The following is a 10,971-nucleotide window of genomic DNA, read 5'->3' as shown; positions in this document are numbered from 1 at the left end:
GTGCCCACTTCACCCTTGACTCACTAGGTGTCTGTAGCTGACTCACTTGATGTCTGCACATCAGTTTACCCACCTGTAAAACAAGAACACAGGTATCTGTCTCTTATCAAATCTGGCTCTTGCCAAGTGTTATTAATAGATGCTGACAACCCTTTGCTGTTATTATGCAGGATGTCAACAATACCAGGATGCCAGCACTCCTTTTGTTAGAATAGTTGTACACTTATGAGCAAACATAGTGACACTCGACTGATTGAAGAATCCCTTTGTTCTCCTGGTGGTGTTGAAAGACTTTGAGTTAAATCTCACACAGACTTCAGAGATTGGCAGCTCTCTTAAACTGATAAGGTATAAAAACAGCCAGTTAAGCCAACAAATCACCACTAACCAATAGCATTAGAAGAACATTTTTCTATTTTTATAGACGTATTAACTTACTAAAACTAAATATAATTGCCTATGTTTTCTTTCTGTCTTCATTAGTTGAAAGTAAAACTTTTAAAATGATATTTTATCACCAAACTATTAACTGATCTTAGCCCTGTGTGGTGTGAGCTGGTGGTCTCACCTAAGAGCTGTTGCTAAGGTTAAGGTTTCCTGAATTAGGAAACCTTTTAAATAAGGTTTCCTAATCACAGACTACACATAATCCTGTAATTGCAGAAGCAGCAGGCAGAGCAACCACTGAAAGAGGCTGCAAACCCAACTGTCCTCCCACGCACAGCAGGGCTGCTGGAAGGGCTCTTCTTTGGTCTACCAAAGGTCAGACTTAGCCTCTCACCTGGGAATAAACTCTTCCTATCTTGCTTGTGGAAGCTGCCACAGCTACAGAAACAGCTGTGTGTGTGTAATTTTGGACAGCCACTCAAAATGGGCCTCTGCATTCTCTGCTTTACCTATCCCTTCATCACAGTGAGCCTTCTCATAAAAACATCAGCTACAAAATCCAGCTTTTGGTGAAACTGCTATGACTGTAGGTACATATTAGGCCTGATCTTGCTTCATGTTTTGAGACTGCTTTGCTGCACTCTTAAGATTTGAAGGTAATTACAAAGTTAATAATAGAAATGGTGACTGTATCTTCTTTCAGAAAGAACTTACACTTGTGATGGTCTATGGTGAAGGAATACCCTCCTGCAGGCACCTTGCTTTTCTCTCTGCATGTTAGTGACAAACCACGCTGCGTGATGTTTTCTTCTGCAACTTTACTGTGAGTGTTTTCACAGAACTCAGCCATAGCCATCATCCCTGCCTCCCCCAACACACACACCTTGGCAGCTCCTCAGGACAACTTCCACAGCTGCTTCTAGTGAGCACACATCTAGAGTACTGTGTTGTAATGTGTCCAGTTCTGGGCTCTGAGGTTCAAGAGAGATAGAGAACTACTGGAGAGAGTCTATTGGAAGCTACAAAGATGCTGAGGAGACTGGAGCTAGTCTCTTACAAGGAAAAGCTGAGAGACCTGGGGCTGCTTAGTTTAGAGAAGACTGAAAGGGGATCTTTTATCAATGCTTAGCAATACTTAAAGGGTGGGGGGCAAGAGGACTGGGTCAGACTCTTCAATGGTGCCTGGTGACAGGACAAGGGGCAATATGGACAAACTAGAACACAGGAAGTTCCATATGAACTTAGGAGAAACTTCCTTACTTTGAGAGTGACAGAACATTGGAACAGGCTGCCCAGAGAAGTAGCAGAGTCTCTTTCTCTAGAAACTTTAAAAGCCCATCTGTGCAACCTGCTCTGTGTGACCTTGCTTTAGCCTGAGGGGCTAGACTAGATGATTCTCAGATGCCCCTTCCTACACCCACCATTTTGTGAATTTGTGATTCTACATAAAGGAGTAAATTCATCACAGGCCTTGATCATTTAAGCTGGAAATTCAGACTGGCCAAATTACTAGCAAGGCACCACCTGATTTCATAAAAGCAATAGGAGACACCTGAATAGTTATTTGTGAAGCTTCCCAGCTGCCTTCCTGCCTGCAGCTGGGCATCTGCAAGCTGTAGTCTTTGTGAGTGGCACAGCAGTTGCCTCAGAAGGCACTTTGTGTGGTGCCTGTGGAAAGAGTTTTTCAAAGACTACCTACATGATTGGGCTGTAAAATAGTCAATGGCAACTGAATAGTCTGATGAGTAAGGCAGGTTACCAAATTATTTATAATATCACAGGATCAAGGAGTCCCCACTGCCACGGCCTGGGCTGTGCTGCACGACGTGTGGAGTTAGCGCAGCCCCTTCTGCAAGGAGCTTGCAGCCCAAGAACCAGGCAAGAGACAACAGATGGCAAGAGACAGATGGGAGAGTACAAGGAAACAATGAGATAAATGAGCAAAAAGTAAGTTAAAGACTTTTCCATTTGGTTCCAAAATTATTAGTTTTACTAATCATCGCAGCTGATGCAACCCTACGGCAGGACAACCTTCCTGTTCCAAAGGTCTCAATAGCTACAATTACAACACAGCACGGGTTACATTTTAGGGGAAGAGTGGGAGGCGAGGAGACAAGAAGTGCCGAGGCGGGGGGTGTTACTTGCTGGAATTCACTCGGTAACGGGGGCTGGGGTACCACGGCAACCCGAGGCTTAAGGCAACCCGATTAAGCATGGCTCAGGCGGGGAAGCGCTGACTGATGGAAAAGTCAGGCTTTACCGGAGGGCGGTCCTGCCCCGCCGCCTCTGCCACACGCAGCGATCCTGCTCGCCAGCCGCCGCACGGTGTTCCACGCCAGACGTGAAACACAACCGGCGCGGTGGGAACTTCCCGGTGCTCCCGCGGTAGAGCGCGGCCCACGCACCCTCAGCGGCTGCGCCGTCAGCGCCGCGGAGCCGGCTCTCTGCACGGGTCACTCACGCGCGGCCACGCGCTGCCCTCGGAGGTTAGTGACAGCTCAGTCACTCCCGCGGCACCCCCAGGGACACCGAGATCTCCCTGTAACAGCCCTGACACCGGGGTCAGATGGCGCCCACTAGGAGGGGATGCACACACGGACGGTAGACCGCCACGAGGAGCCACAGGGGAAGGAGGGGGAAATCCCCCTCTGGCACCTGAAGCCGCCCAACCTCCCCACAGCTGGGAGGGGGATCTGGCGGGCCCCGCGCTGCGCAGCCGCCGTGCCTGGGGAGCCGTTAACTGGCGGGAAGCGGCGGGCCCCAGGCAGCAGCAGCTGCTGGAGCGGGCGGCGACACTCCCAGAGGTAAGGCGGGAAGCGCCCCGCCGGGATCGCCCGCGACCGCAGCCCCGGACCCTGGCGCTTCCTGGGGGCCACCACAGGGAAAGCGAAACCAAAAGGGCAGCGAAGGAAGACAGCGGGAAAGGGGCGGGCAGGGGCTCCCCGCCGCTCGGCTCGCTCCTCCCCTCATTGCCGGGGCGGAGCGGGGCGGTGGCGGCGGGCGAGCGGGCGGGCTCAGAGCAGTACCAATGGCCCTGGCGTCGGGTCAGCGGGGACGGTAGGCGCCTTCGGCTGTCGCCGCGGGTGACTCAGAGTTGCCCAAGGGAGGGTGGGCTGGACATGAGCCTCGCCGCCGGGCTCCGTGCAGCGGCCGGAGACTGAGCCACAAAGAAGTTTCCTCTGCGGCAGCGCAACGTTCCCTCATGCACGCCCCCAGCCGCCGGCCCTGGGGCGCTGCCCGGCAGGCGCCCGGCGCGGAGCCCGCCATGGAGCCGCGCGCGGGGCTGCACAACAGCCCAGACCTGAACCGGGCCAAGCGGCTGAGCGTGGGGGAGCTATGCTCCCTCTTCGAGGCTCGTGTCGCTGCCGTGGCCGCCGCCGCCGCCCGGCAGCTGCCCGACCCGGCGAAGAGGGGCTGCCGGCCCCCCAATGGGGTGCTGCGGCCCGTCATCCCCCGGCTCACTGTCACCGCTGAGGAGAGCGAGGAGACGCAGGGCAGCCCCCAGGCGCCGACGTCGCACCCGGAGAGCGGCTGCCTGAGGACGGACAGCTCGCTGCACCTGCAGTCCCGCAGGCTCTCCACCTCTTCGCTCTCCTCCACCGGCTCCTCGTCTCTCCTGGAGGACTCGGAGGACGACGTGCTGAGCGACACGGAGGGCAGGAGCCAAGGCATCGTGCATCTGGAACACGGCGAGGACACCAACCAGGTAGGGGGGGACGGAGAACGGGGGTGGGCGGTTTGTCTGGGACGCGCTGCTTCAGCCCTTCCCGGGCACCCCCGAGTGCCTCGGGGGTCACCCGGCGCTCCCGTTTGGAGTGGGGTTTCCGTGACCCAACTCCAGGCAAACTGTGTTAAACTGCTGCCTGGGGCAGGCGGCAGCGCGGTGCCGTGTGCGGGCTGCTGCGCCTGTTGGGAAAGCGCCGCTGCGCGCCGGCTCCTCTGAAAGGCAGCCAGGTGCGCGCTTGTGCCCTTGCTGCCCTGAAACTATGCTCGGTGGCCCGAGAGCATGGAGGGGAGGGGGGCGGGACGTGACGGTTTTGATCAAACCTAGGTTGTTTTCTCTCATTTTTTTAGTCTTACTTTTTTTTTTTTTTTCCCCAGTCTCCTTTATCAAATCTTCAAAATAAAATTTTTCCAGGCATTAACCAGCAGGTATTTTTTTTTTGTCTGTTCTAATCCTGGCGTCTGTGGTTGTCAGTTTTTGAGCTGCTTCTTGCTGTGAGCATGACAGGAGATGGGGAGGAGCTTGGATTGGGTAGAATGCATGCTTTTGTCCATCCTGGCAGTAACACATTCTTCTCAGTAAATCTCCTCTCTAATTTGGCGGCTTTCATCCGTGAAGTGCTCTTTTAAAAACATGTAGTTAGTTGCTTTTTCATGATCTTTAGTATATATTTGCTCGACTCCTTATAGAATGATTCCTGAGGTTTTATAAGTGAAATATGTTGCTTTAGTCATTTACCCCTCCCACCTTTATTAAGACCACAACTTAAATTGCTGTTCTACTGCCAGCTCGTTGGCACTGAATGGTTTTCAAGCAGAACACATGTTTTGAAATAATGTATAAGCAAGCAGTAATACAACTTGTAGGTGCTACCTCCAGCTGGACTTTTCTCATGATAATTGTGGGTTTACTACAGAGGACGTGTAGTACAGGAGCTAAAATGCTGTGTGCAATATTGATTGTATTTACGTTAACTTGTGGCCTGGTTTTGGAAAAGGAAAAGAAAAAAAGGTTTTGTACTTTTTCATACTGCATTTCAAGAAACTGATAATTTGATGCACTAGGGAAGCAATTACTACTGTTGTGCTTTTTCTAAAATGTATGCTCTGCTGGTAGGGTTTTGTGAAAGGAGAGGAGGAAAAGACATTGAAGATGGAAAAGGGCTATACAGGATCATTTGACTCTATCCCTGCTGTTGCAGTGGGCTGTGCCTGTGGTTAATAGGGAACAAGAATTTAGTGATAACTCTTAAGCAATACAGAGAGCTCTGAGATGACATTGTGCATCCGGTTAACTTGTCTTCAGTCTGCTGACTGAAGCAAAACTGATCCCTCAGGTGAGGAGCCATGCTACCGTTAGGGTTTTGCTTCTGCCCTGCTGAAGTCCTTGGTATTGTGTGCAGTATGGAGTGCTACATCATTTGTTAGAACTGGCACGTATGTAAAACACACAGCATGAGGGGATGTGAGGGGTGTTATTTCTCTTAAATCATATGCAGTGTCTAGGTGCTGTGAAATTGGAAAAGGCCTAAGTCACCTTCTAATTATAAGAAAAGAAAAATTTAAAAGTAAAGCAGAAGGTATTTAACAATTATTTACAGGCAAACTAAAAATAACTATATTACAGATGTTTTAAGCTCGGAGAGAATGTCCTATTCATGTAAGTGTGTGAGAAATTGATACCTCTAATAGTTTGAAAATGCAGGTTTTGAAAAAGTTTTTGCTGGTTTCCCAAGTTTAGTGCAGCTGCAGAATTTTTTAAATGTCTCTTTGGTAAAAATAAGGATTCACTCAGCTAACACAACATCATTTAATGCTTTTAAAGGCTGAGTTACTTTTCCATACTTAGAGTGTAGGGGAAGATGGGACAAACTACTTGCCAAGAGCCTGCCTTTGGGCTGATGTTCTTTATCTTGTTATTAATTTTGTGGCAAGTCAGCAAATGGACTAGTGCTTAGGAGTCTAAAATAGCAGAACTAAGCATCACCGGCTTTGTGACACCGCCTAAAAAATTAAATGGGCCAGATCTTTCATCTGCTGTAATGCATACATGTGAAGTTCATCCCTCCTTTCCTAGTTGCATTACCCATGGAGAGCTCAGATCCTTGGAATGTGCTGTTCTCCCTATGGTCAGGCACACTGCACTTCATCTCAGATGGCTTCACTGTGTACTTGCTGGTACTTGGAGGTGACCAGGACAGACTTGTTCTTGTGTTTGACATCTTTCAGGATGGGACAATGCTGTCCTACCAGCAATCCCTACCCTCAGCGGTTCAGTCTTGTCAGGCACTGTTTCCATAGTGAAGCAGTGAGTACCCAGGCATGCCAAAGTTGAAGCCTGTGCTTTGAGCCTCTGTGGGTTCAACTTTGCAGGATGTGTCCTTTCTACTTGTTAGTCTTGAGGCAGGATGAGCGAGTGTGTTTTAGAATGGAAGGCATTGGCTTCAAGGCAGGTACATATATGTGAAATTAACTGAAAATTTTAGGATAACCTGAGAAATGGATTTAGATTGTGAAGATTCTTTTTAAAGGCAAATTGGCAAATTTTGTTCGTATTCTTTTTTGTGTATGCATTTTAATACAGGAAGGCTTATTCTCAGGCTGAGACTCAAAGGATAGAGACTTTCCTGAAGGAAACTGAAATCAGAGATGGGCCAAACTTGCTGTTTACTAATTAATGGGAAATTGTGGCATTTTAGACTTTCCCTTGCATTGAAATGTCTGTAGGCTTTTCTGTGGAAATGTTACAAATTAATTTGGAGCCTGGTACCTTCTGACTAAGCTCCAGACCAGTGTCCAGAGGACTGCTGGACTGTCAAGCCTACTAGACTCCCCAGTGCCTAGCAGGGACCTTGGAAACTTGCCCAGGTCTTCAACTGTGGGAGTAAAAGTTCTGATAAAAGTCCTGTTATCAGGACTTCAAGGCTTCCATCTGCAGATCCAGGAACTTGAGACTGAAGCTGAAGAAAGCTCTCAGAGGCTTCTCAACTTCAGGCCTCTCTACTGTTGACCTGGAAATCAAGACCCAGTTGAGTCTTTGAAGTATTGTGGTCCATCAAACTACTTGTGTGAGAGACAGGAAATTCTGGAGCCCTTCCTCTATGTAGAGACCTTGCTGTCCAGGAATGCCCAGGCTGTCCCCAGGAGGCCTATTCTCCCTGGCAGTTTGCTAGGCAGACAGAGAGCTCTCCAAGACGAGGAGTCATTCAGTTAGGGGCTTCACAGAGCATTCTGGGTTGGATTGGCACATAGTGACAAACTTACTTTTTTTTTTTTTTTTTTTAATTCCTGAGCACAGTATAGTGGGCATGTCCCTAGGGTGTCAGGGCCCCTGCTGCAGGGACTGAGTACTGGGGGACCGATGACTGACGACTACAGTTCAGTCCCAGCCTGCCTCAGCAGGGACAAAACACTGCTGGCATCCAGGCAGGCCCACCTTTGAGAGAAGCTCAATGGGTGGTATTCCAGTTCCTCTGTACAAGATTCGTATTTCATTTTGCAGCAGTTAACAGAGACTTTGGAAAGTGGACTGACCTGGCTTTCCTGGAGGAAGACCCCTCCAGAAATGGAGAGTTGGCAGTGTGAGAGAAGCCTTTTCTACTGCTGTCCTGTCAGCTGAGCTTGTGGCTCTCTGAAGCTCAATTGTGCATAGCTCTGCTAATGTAATTTGCATCTTGCCATAGCTGGAGATTCCCAAACCTTGACAGCTAACAAGAACAAATTATTGATTATTTTTTAAAGTAGCCAGTTGACAGAGTAGACTTTACCCTGTGACAACATTTCACATTCCTGTCTTCCCTTGCATTTAAATGGGAAGCCTGCTTTTCTACCCTTGCTTCATGCCATCTGGGAAGTGTGTATACACAGTTGAATCTTGCAGTGAAAGCACCAGTGGTCCATTTATAGTCATGGAGAGAGCGCAAGAGTTATGTATTTTTGTCTTCATTCTGTGAGTGAGTAATTTTAAGAGATCTGTAAGTCTGGTTAGCACCTTCTTTGTTGGGACAGAGACTTTAAAAAAGTGGTTTTCACAGAGAATAAACACTGTGATAATGTGCAGCAGCCTCTTGTCTTCTTTATAGGAGAATGTTATTTACTAGATAGAAGCGTGCCAAGTAAGTCTACTCGTTCTCAGAACTGTGACCTGTCATTCCAAATTCCTAGGTCTGTAACCATGAGAACAGCTGACAGCTTGCTAGAGGAAAAACAGTTCAGTTCTTGCTTTCAGTGATACCAGTCCAGGAACTTTGAGGGGATATCTGTTAGCAAAGCTCGTTTGGTTTCACTGATCTTCTCGCCATTATTTTCCATAACACCTTAAAATTTCACATTAAAATGGACAAAGATACAGAGAGACACACCCTTAATGAATACAGCCCCAAAGTTTCAACTACTTCAGCTCAGGGGTGGATTGCATAATCGAATGTGGTAGAACAGAATTGTTATTTTTAAATGAAGAATAGAAATGAAGGGATGACATAAGTAAGACACTTAATGGGTTTTTAGCCTACTTTCCAAAGGAAAGAAAGCTTGTGTAATCACTCTATCAGTTCCATTTTAACAGCTTTAGTAGATTTCAGACAAATTTGGCAGTGACATAGACACCTCAAAGTTTCTTCAAGAAACTTTTTCAAGTTCCACGGAGATCAGCTTCTAAGTGGAAGAGAGGGAACAAAAATAAGTGCATATCTTCTCAGGAGGAGAGGGTGCAAGATGACATTGACAGTTATCTTCTGGTTTGCTTTTGAACTAGCAAATTGGCATGTGTATGCTGTCTGGTCAGTCAGTGCTTATGTGCTTGAGCCAACTGCAGCAGGTAGTGTCTCTTGTCCTGAGGGTAATGAGGAGAAAGTATGGGAGGGAGCATGCAGTGACATGGGCATGGAAGGCTAGGGAATGTTGAAAGCATTAGTTGAGGGACAGGGGAAGAAGGTGAGAAAATTGGGGTGGGGGTGGGAAGGGGAGGTGGCATGTAGAAATGTGAGAGAGATTAGAGTATTGTTGTCATGAGTTTGTAGGGAACTATGACAAGCTGTAGTTACTCTGGTAAGGGTGGGTGCAGGATAGTAGGTACCAATCAAGGAGAAGCTAGGCTTCATTAGTTTGCTGTTCATGGAACAAGTACTTCCAATGGAATATGTTTCATGGTTCTGAAAAAAAAAGCTGATTTATAATGACAGTCCTGTATATTGAAATCCCTTTATTGCATACTAAACAAATATGAGGTAAAGAGTGGTAAAGTGCATTACATGTGGCACAGTAATTTAGCCAAAACTGTGAATGGGAGCCTTCTCACAGTTTGAGAGAGTTTCTTCTTCACTGTACATATGCCTAGGTGCTGGAGTATATCTAAGTATCAGTTCTAGTGGTGACTGTTGATTAGTAATGTGGATTCTTGTCTAGTAGGAAGTGAGTTAGCTCTTTCCAGATCAGAGAGAGGCAATTAAATGTCTTACCAGTTAATAGCTTTATGATCTTGGATATATCTGAAATGGTGACCTAGAAGTTACAAGATTCTTCTCTTTGAATCAGTTTCCCTCTGATAGTTTTCCCTTTTTGCATGTTAAAGGACATGTTGTTACTTAAATGTGTAGTTTAAAATTGAAAGAGGTCTGGTACAATTTCTTTATGGACCTGTCGGATTCAGTACATTAGTGAAGTTTCTGTGTGCTTCTCCAGTTCAAACCTCCTTACAATGCTGAGTGCATCTGGGAAGAAAGTAACAGTGACTTCCCATCATTGGGTGATGCTTTCCTCTTTAAAGAGAGCATACCTAAGCAGGTTTTTCTCAAGCTGTCACCAACTCAGCAGAGTTGGAGATTTAGTTAGGAAAACCCATGCCAGTCTCAAAAAGGAATAAGGGTAATGGCTGGAGCAATAGTTTGGAAACTCTGCATGTCTGTCTATTTTTGGATGCTGACACTCTTACCTTATTAGACTGGTTTGAGGGTGAACATGTTTTTAACTGAACATGTGGTAATTAACCGAGACAAAAATAACTTCTCAACTCATATCAAGGCGTATTATAAATGGAATGTGTTAAAGTGAATCAGTTCAATTAAAAGCTCACAATGTGATGTAATACAGCTAATATTTCTGGAGGCTGAGAATGTATATTATAGTTATGTGGTAGTTGCTTCATTTAGTAGTGATTGAGAGAAGAACCAAAGATCATCATACAGCATTTTGTGGTGATTTTAAAACGTATTGGCAGAAAAGGAAATATCCTTGCACATCTTGGAAGGGAAAAATGATTTCATGTACAGCACCATTTGAGCCACTCTCTCCTGTGTCTTCTCTGTCAGTGTAATTTTTGCAGACAAGGGGGCTGAGGTAGAAAGAATCGGTATGTGGGTTCCTATTAATTTGGATCTTGCATAGTGTAGATTTACACTGCATTTTCATGTGCTCCTCTCAGCCTTCTCTACCAGCAGAGTTTCCTCTAAAATCTTGCATGTGGGACAAGGTGGCATTGTCTGTCCATAGCACAGCATACTTGGGGAAAATATAATTAAAAAGAAAAAGGTGGGGGGAAGAAGGAGGGGGACAGGAAAGCAAGTGTTAGTCTCCATCAGCTCATTCTGAGCAAAAGCATAGAGAAAGGGAAGAGACTAGCTGTCCATCCAGTGTCAGATGAGCAGACGCATTGGTATATTGCTTCCAGCACTTAACTGATCCATTCCTGCCAGTAATGGAGAATGCTTTCTGGGATTAACACAGCCAGCAGCATTTGGGTGGGGTTTTGTAGCAGTAAATGCTGAGCTTCCCTCAAGGTATGAAATTTTCCTTTACATTCTAAAACATGGAGGTGTGAGACCAATGCTATAGAAACCCAAACCCATCAGGCTCGGCTATTATTGC

The 10,971-nt window shown here is 46.9% G+C and overlaps 1 protein-coding gene across 1 annotated transcript in view; it reads left to right on the top strand.

The window, feature by feature from the left end:
* The first annotated feature begins 3,589 nt into the window (after positions 1-3,589).
* The window catches only part of ITPKA (inositol-trisphosphate 3-kinase A), a 35,756-nt gene continuing 28,374 nt past the window's right edge, over positions 3,590-10,971 (top strand). Inside the window, exon 1 of the mRNA XM_054400051.1 lies at positions 3,590-4,093. Within this exon, the coding sequence (XP_054256026.1) occupies positions 3,590-4,093 (504 nt within the window). The remainder of the gene's footprint in view (positions 4,094-10,971) is intronic.

This window comes from Indicator indicator, chromosome 4 (assembly GCF_027791375.1).
Source record: "Indicator indicator isolate 239-I01 chromosome 4, UM_Iind_1.1, whole genome shotgun sequence".
In the NCBI taxonomy this organism is placed as follows: domain Eukaryota; kingdom Metazoa; phylum Chordata; class Aves; order Piciformes; family Indicatoridae; genus Indicator; species Indicator indicator.
This window is presented reverse-complemented; position numbering and strand designations above follow the sequence as displayed.